Genomic DNA, 8,658 nt, shown 5'->3' on the forward strand with positions numbered 1-8,658 from the left:
GACGCCAGCGCAACGTGACAACGACCTTCACACGACCTTGCGGTCACGGACAGAGGCGCTTCATCAATTAAATTGACCAATTAACTGTGATGTCCTTGCAGACATGACAAATTAACAGATTATCTAGGTAGTGAAATGGGATGTAATATTGATTTTGTATCAACAAACGTTTAATGGACTATGCATTTGACATGTTTTCATCCTTAACCTGTTGTTGTGCTTGACGGAGGATGAATTTCCAGTACACAATACAGTACGCAAAACTTGGTGGTGTTTATTTTCAATATCTGTAGTGGGAGAACCCACAGAGATCACAGGAAATTATGGAACCACATTTTGCACATCATTCAAATAATTATAATTTAAAAAATAATTATCCAAAGCAACACTCAAATAAATAATTTAACCTGATATCTTGATCTGCAGCCTAATGCTTTACCACAGAACACCCACCCAATAGTTGTAATTGAAAACCTTCTATTTATTGTTGTTGTTTTGTGGTGGAATCTTGTTGCTGCGGAAACGGTTTTAACTGGAACCCGAAACCAAGCAGTTTAAATGAAGTTCTCCTAGACCTTTTGTTTTGAAGAAGCTCCTCAAAATAAAGCAATGTCCATGTAATGATTAGATTTACATTTCTTTATCTACACTGTCGCAAACTGCTTATTTCCTCGTAGTGGTAAGTTCTCTGCATTAGGAAATACCTACCTGGCTTACTCCAATGAAGGATTAGCACGCTTCCTGCCAATTCAAATATTGTGTTTCAGTCGCTACTTTCTAGCTCCCTGAGTTTCATGTTGCCGTGGAAATTATCCTGCTCCAATATGTATGCAAATGTAGGAAAAACACTCCCAGAAATTAGTTTTTTATTTCTCTCTTCTCTTTATTTTCCCTCCATACCTCCCATACTGCAGGTAAAGACGTGAGTTGCAACAGAAATCAGAATCACAATCCAGCTTGGCTGTTGATGAAGCTGTCACATCCAGGGCCTGCTCTGGAGTATTATGAACTGGAAGTCCTGACTTCATAAACCAGTAGAGGCAGGTAGCGTGGAGTTGAAGGGGGTAGGAGGGGTGTGTGGGTGGGGTGAAGGGGGTAAGAGGGGGGTGGGGGTGGTGCTGGGGTGAAGGGGGGTAGGAGGGGGGTGGGGCTGGGGTGGGGCTGGGGTGAAGGGGGTTCATGCCCGTGTTTGCGGGCACATATTAAGGTCACGTCAAGCTATGAATAGCTGAGATTCAGATCCAATTAGGACAGACGGCAATTACGGTGACAAGTAGAGGCAGTCGATTGTGGGGGCCGTAAAAACAGATGTCCCATCTCCGTGCTCAGCAAAAACACACACGTGTGCATGAGCACTCGCCAGGGCCTGGGCCTGAGAGGTGGAGGTCAGTTGGAGTTAATCAGCTGTGTGTGTGTGTGTGTGTGTGTGTGTCCATCCACTGGGTATGCAGTCAGTCCCTGCCCCCTCCTTACTGCATATCAGCTACCTCTGTATCTCCCTCTCTCTCCATCTTCATCTCTTCATCTCTCTCGCGCTGTTATCATCCTGCTGTTTTCCCATCCTCCTATTTCACTCCATCAAATTCAATTTTCAACTCAAAGAATCGTTATCATCGTGACAACATTCTCTCTCTCTCAGTGTGATGTCATCCTTCAGACTCTGGGCTTGTCCGTGTCTGTACTGAATAACAGAGTCTCTGCTTCCAGGGGAACCAATATTTGAAGGCAGGTGTGTGTATGTGGGGGGGTGCACACGTGTCGAAATAAAATCTGCCTCATACAAAATCTGTGTGACAGAAAATAGGGGGATGATATTGCCATCTTTAGTTGTCATTGGTGAGCGTGTGTGCGTGTGGCAGATGGACATGAAGATGGGAATATGGCCTAGCTGGAACGTACATTTCACCTCCAGCATTCAGTGAGGCCAGAGCAGTTCTGTCAACATCCAGACTATCAGAGACATATGGATGCACACTCTGCTTTCCTACGCATCAATACAGCGGAGAGCTCTCTCCATGACTCTGCCCATGGCCATCTCCCATGGGGTGTGTGGACCGCATACAGCAGAATCAGACTCACAGAATCACAGCAGCTTTGATACTGCTTCCTGAAGGCCAAACAGCCTAGACAACAGTAGATTCTGCCCAATTACCCCCCACCCACCTCAGTCTCTTCCCACCTAGGGTTTACCACCCAGGGACTGACCCCCCTCTAACCCCACCTCCACGCACCCCTGGGGGGGGGGGGGGGGGGGGGGAGTTGAATGTGAAGCACATACACGTGTGTCTCCTGCCTCAGAATGATGTTACTCTGCCTGACAGGTACTGTAAGTGTGTGTGTGTGTGTGTAAACTTGCATGCGAGTTAAATCTTTTAGCATTGGCCCACCTGCAGTACTGCATGTACAATGCATGTTATGGCTGCAAAATCTATCTATTCATATAGAATCAACCCTTGACACTCTCCATGTCATCTGCAGTATCTGTCGAGTTGTTTGTGTTGTGTACAGTATCTATCTTTCATGGCTTAAATGTGTACAGTAGTTCTTGTCATTTATCCATAAATGATATGCAAAACATGTTCCTGTGACCCACATGGAATACAGAGAGACAGGAGAGAGGGGGAGAAAAAGAGAGACAGAGAGAGAGAGACTCGGACTCTAGAGATGACAGATGATGTCCCCATTGTAAAAGAAGGCAGCAACATGATGCAACAACACAAACAAGTCAGACACACACCGGATTAGACACTTTCACAAGAAATTTTAAACCAAATCAAACATTCATGACCTGGAGGAAAAAGTAGGAGGAGTGATCATCGAAAAATGTCGATACAAAATGTCTTCTATCCATTTGGATATATTTAATTTTTCCTTCATACAATACTATATTCATACAAAAACTGTGGATATTTCACATTTTCAATAACAAAGATTTTTCTCTGTGTGTATGAATGTGTGTATATACTATATATACTGTGTGTGTGTGTGTGTGTGTGTGTAACGCTGAAGTTGTGAGTTAGATTATGTATGAATCTTTGTGAATTGATATTCTAGCTCAGGGCTCGGTATTTATTGCCAGGGTTTAGTGTCACACAAAGACAGACAGGTCCCTGGTTTGCCTGAGGACACAATGTAATAAGGTCTCTCTGTGGGTGACAGTACGCACACACACGCTCTCACACACACACGCTCGCACACACACACGCTCTCACACACACACGCTCCCACACACACACGCTCTCACACACACACGCTCTCACACACACACACACGCTCGCACACACACACGCTCTCACACACACAGATAATCGGATGTCAACCTCTTCTACTTTGGCCCTCTGCCACTATAGGACTCCATACATGATGTCAGGGTTGGAGCTTGATAGTGACTGACAGGACAGCTGCACTGCACTGGTGCTGAGGGAGGGAGGGAGGGAGGGAGGGAGGGAGGGAGGGAGGGAGGGAGGGAGGGAGGGAGGGAGGGAGGGAGGGAGGGAGGGAGGGAGGGAGGGAGGGAGGGAGGGAGGGAGGGAGGGAGGGAGGGAGGGAGGGAGGGAGGGAGGGAGGGAGGGAGGTGGACTGCAGTTTTCCTACTGCATGGAGAAAACATTGATTTTCGTGTCTGCCATGGGGATGTGGGAAATGTCAGCCTCTAATTGAGTTGATAAAACCGTTTGAGTTTCAGACGTAAATATGTTTTCCCACAAAAGGCCACTGCATTAGACAACTCCCACTGGGCCCTCTGTTAGGTCCATGCTGTGTGTGTGTGTGTGTGTGTGTGTGTGTGTGTCTGTGTACAAGCGTGCTGCATATGTTTGTGTGTGTGTGTGTTATAAAGCTGACGTGAAGTGTAGACCATGTGTGGAGTATCATTTCAGTTTTGACTACGTTTGGCTCCCTGGGCCTTGCACACTTTGGGTTAATTAGGTCCAGTTGGGTTTGATGTTAACCAGAGTCACCGTCAATATGCCTTTATGTGATGATGATGCTTCTGATCAAAGATTGGAGACAAAGACAAAACACGAGCAGCAGAGAGAGGGAGAGAGAAAGAGAGAGAGATGGAGAGAGAGAGACAGAGAGATGGAGTGGTGTCATTTCCATTGACGGAGGTGAAGACTGATCTGGAGGGGTGGGAAGTGAGTGGGGAAGGTGTGTGGGTGTGTGGGTGTGTGGGTGTGTGGGTGGGTGGGGCAATCAGACAGTCCTATTAGTATCCGGAAGACAAATCACTGTCTCTAAACAGAATTCTGTCTAAAGCTTTAGTGTCAGTGATGTTGTTCCCTTCTAAGGTTATATACCGCAATTTTTCGGACTATAAGGCACACCGTTATATAAGCCGCAGCAGCTAAATTGAATGATGTTTACACATTAAACGCACTGGATTAACCGTTAGCCGTTAGCTGTAAAAATCCATAGATTAGCCGCACCGTTATATAAACCGCAGGGTCCAAATATGCGACAAAAGGCGCGGTTTATAATCCGAAAATTACGGTAATCAGATTCCATAGAGCTATATACTGTGTGTGTGTGTGTGTGTGTGTGTGTGTGTGTACATATGTATAAGAGAAAGAGAGAGAGGGAGGGAGGGAGTATTCCCTGATAATTAAGTGTGACAACTGTACAGAATTCCACAAGTCTCTGCCTCTTTTTATCACTCTCCCTCCCTCTCTTTATCTTTCCCTCGCTCTCTGTCTATTCCCCACATATATGCATACATGTGATGTCTACTGGTAATTAAGAGAAATAATTAGCTAGACACCCACACATTTTCACACACATTTTCACGCGCACACACACACACGCACACACACACATACTTCAGCTCTGGTAATTAAGGGTATTAATTACAAGCATAGTTGTCCCTGTGAGGCTTCTGTATCACTCACAGCCTGGCACTCAGCAGGGCTCTCATTACGGTATCACACACACACACACAGGCACACACACACCCACGCTCACACACACCCACGCACACACACACTCACACACACCCACGCACATACATGCGCACACACACGCATCACGCGAGCAAACACACACAGGGTACTTCTGTAAACACATGGTACCTAATTAGTTGCAGATTAATTGTTGGCCATGGGTTAACCTTTGTCACTGTGGAGGCAAGAAGCCACCAACTCATTAGAAGTGCTGCAGTGTGCTAAACGGTACCCTACAGTATCATTTAACAGTGTGTGGACTACGGTAAAACTTAAGTTTTAGTGGAGTGTAGAAGTTTACAGTTTGTTATAAATACGAGCATGTTTTTCTTTTGCGCAAAAAAAAAAAGTGTTATTTTTACTACTGTCTTAAAATTGTGTCACAACTGCTACAAAGTTTAACTATAAGTGTTACAGTATAAGTGTTACGGTATGAATGATGTGTCATGACCCGTTCTGTATCATCGCTGAAGGACTTGTGCCAGTATGTGACAGCTAAAAACGACAGGGTTTAAATGATGAGTGACATTCATACCGTCACTTTCTGTGAACTCCACGCCCCTGAATCCTTTTAAAACCAGTCTCCTCACTTGTTGTGACATCAGCGACCTCAGCCAGTCATATTTGCAACTAAAGAGGCACATTAAAACCCTTCCACATCATGTTTTGGATTATTTATAATCTGTACACACTAATCCCTAAATCACTTCAGCATATTGGTATTTATGTGTACAGTATATATCGTACATAAATAGGACTCAAGTTTTATCAAAAGTTTGACGTGAGATTACCATACCTAAAATCCTACAGAATATGAATGTATGAAGATATTTTTTTTCATGACAAACAAATTCCGATCCAAAATATGAATTGTATAGCAGAATGAGTTATCCCTTAATTCTCAGCGTGAGAAATACAAGGTGCTGCGTGACAGCGTGAGAAACGGTTTAAATGTGGGAGACTAGAGAACCCTGTATAAATCTTCTCATGATTTAGCCTAAAAGCTCCACAGCTAATGAAGTAGCTTATTTTAACTCTAAACTACAATTTTCTCAACTAAATATGCTAACTTGCGTTAGCATGCAACTTAGTAGTTATTTACAGTTAGTGAACGTGTGTGTCATCTTAGAATAGACTTGGTACTTCAAGCTAATGAGCTAGCCTTGTCTCGCAGGCACATTCTCCTTATTTTTAGCTTATGAGCTATCCCATTCTGAGCAGGCAGTCTCTATATTCTCAGCTAATGAGCAAATGGTGATTTCCAGCTAATGATCAATTTTAGCATAGCCTAGCATTGGTTCCCTAGTTTTTTATGGTTAATAAACTTGTCTAGGTTTAGCAATCATTCTCTCTGTCTCTGGACAGTAGAGGTACTAATGGCAAGACAAATGGATGGATGTTCAGCTGTACTAAACTTGTCCTCTCTTTCTCTCTCCATCTCCCCCTCCTCAACCACCCTCTCCCTCCTCTCCCCCCCCCCCCCACCCCCTACCTCCAGTGGATGGCTGCACCGACTGGTCGGTGGACCTGGTGAAGTACCGCGTCCTGCAGGGGGAGCCGGTGAGGCTGAAGTGCGCCCTGTTCTACGGCTACATCCGGGCCAACTACAGCCAGGCCCAGAGCGTAGGCCTCAGCCTCATGTGGTACCGCAGCTCTGGGCTGGGCCACGGGGACTTTGAGGAGCCCATCTCCTTCGACGGCGCGCGCATGAGCAAGGAGGAGGACGCCATCTGGTTCCGGCCAGCTGAAGTGCAGGACGGTGGCCATTACTCCTGCGTGCTGAGGTGAGGTGGGGGAGGGGGGTGTGGAGAGGGGGGGGGGGTATGTTGGGTGTTGTGGGGTGGGGGAGTGGTCTAAGTTTTGTGTACTACAGGTCAAAACTATTCTAGTTGGTGGGGGTTTACAAAAACATGAGCCAGGTGAGATGGGGGTCTGTTATGCATCTTCTGCAAGCCCCTCTTGTACACGTCCCTCTCATTTCCTCTCCTTTTCTCCCCTGCTCTCTCCTTCTCTCTCCCTTCCTCTGTTTCCCTCTCCTTCCCTCCCCTACTCTCTCCTCCCTACCCTCCATAAGTGTAACAGCCCAGGCAGAAAACCTAATGCAAGAGCCATTAAGTTGGTTCCTTTCTGCCTAATCGTGCAGCTGTAACTTATTAACCTTTACAATACAGCCCAACAAAGGTGAAAGACTCACCAGAGTGTGGAACTGAGAAAAAGGACTTCAAAGTTTTTTAGCTGTCCAGCCAAATGTATTCTAGGTAGGACCAGAAACGGGCAGTCTGTCATGTTGTTGTCGAGGAGCTTGTAAAGAAACTGAAACACTTACAGACCAGGAGAAGCTTGCACGGACCCCACGGCAACAACACAAGTACATAACCCATTTTACCAGGGAGATGGGTTAAGTTCTATACTCTCTGTGAAGTACCTAATGTAACTGGTGTCATCGCGTTTCTCAGTTTCCTCCAGTTCCTCCCACACTGGGATGCGAACCCGGGTCACTACCTCGCACACGCACCAACCGCCTCTGCACACCGCGTGTGAACCGGCAACGCCACCGCAAAGCCGGCTCTCCGAGGGCGTGGGTGGGCGGCGTTCATGCTACCGTGGAGGGAGGTTTTGTAATTCAGAGTAGTCAGATGGCTGAGCGGATAGGGAATCAGGCTATTAATCAGAAGGTTGCCGGTTTGATTCCCGGCCGTGCAAAGTGCCGTGGTGTCCCTGCACTTCACCCTACTTGCCTCGGGAGGGAATGTCCCTGTACTCACTGTAAGTCGCCCTGGATAAGAGCGTCTGCTAAATTACTAAATGTAAATGTAATTCAACTGGGTTCCATGAGCACGGTCCAGGATCGGGGCGGGGGCATGGCAGTCCTGGCTCCTCTTCCAGGGAGGAGGGCATGGCAGCCAGACAGGGGCACTAGGGCCGTTGGCTCCTTTCCTGCGGTGACATCGATGGACTCTCACTGATTGATTCAACCATACTCCAAACTACGTTTTTATTCGTATTTTTAATTCCTGTTGTTGCCGTGGTGATATAACGGTGGTTAGTTGCGGTAGAGGCTGTGTGTGACCCTGCAGTCTTGCGAGTTCATCCAGAGCCCATTAACGCTCCTGTGCTGTATTTGATAACTGACAATTCAAGCTAAGAGACTTTTGTTCAAATTTAAATTGGTTCAATTTGAAATTCAAAACGTATTTCTCTGCGATGACCTACGGTGTTGAAAGCACCCGGTCTACTTTGTGCTATGTCTGTGTGCTATGTGTGTGTGTGGGGGTAAATTACAGCAGGCTAAGGTTAGGCTTGGGAACACCAATCAGTGGATCTGTATGGAGGCTGACTGTGAAATCAGTAGTCTTCTTGGTTAGCGGGTAGGCTGCTGACGCAGTCACTGGAACACATATGACCCCCACGCCATCTCTAACTGTAGATCAGGGAGAGACAGAGAGGGATGGAAGGAAAGAAAGTAAGAGAGAGAAAGAGAAGTGCCCAAGATGAAAAGGAATAGAGCAAGGGGGGGTAGAAAGAAAGGAAAGAAAGGAATATAAAGCGAAACGGGGGGGGGGGGGAACATAATAAGAGAGAGGAAGAGAAGCTGAAGAGCAAAGTACGGAGGGAGGAGAGGAGAGAGAAAGAAGGAGAGAGGGGAAATCAACATGAACAAGAGAGAGAGAGAGAGAGACAGCATCTGTTTATACTGTAAATAGAGGTACATATCTGTGCA

At 46.4% G+C, this 8,658-nt stretch overlaps 1 protein-coding gene across 2 annotated transcripts in view; it reads left to right on the plus strand.

The window, feature by feature from the left end:
* Positions 1 to 542: 542 nt before the first annotated feature.
* Positions 543 to 8,658, plus strand: part of il1rapl1a (interleukin 1 receptor accessory protein-like 1a) — a 76,227-nt gene continuing 68,111 nt past the window's right edge. Inside the window, exons 1-3 of one of the 2 annotated variants that reach the window (XM_084689043.1) lie at positions 543 to 679; positions 915 to 1,044; positions 6,436 to 6,721. In XM_084689043.1, coding sequence (XP_084545169.1) covers positions 6,576 to 6,721 — 146 coding nt within the window. In that variant the 5' untranslated portion in view covers positions 543 to 679; positions 915 to 1,044; positions 6,436 to 6,575. The remainder of the gene's footprint in view (positions 680 to 914; positions 1,045 to 6,435; positions 6,722 to 8,658) is intronic. The other variant, XM_084689042.1, reaches the window with a different exon arrangement.

This window comes from Hypomesus nipponensis, chromosome 23 (genome assembly GCF_054491055.1).
Source record: "Hypomesus nipponensis isolate SF chromosome 23, ASM5449105v1, whole genome shotgun sequence".
Classification (NCBI taxonomy): Eukaryota; Metazoa; Chordata; class Actinopteri; order Osmeriformes; family Osmeridae; genus Hypomesus; species Hypomesus nipponensis.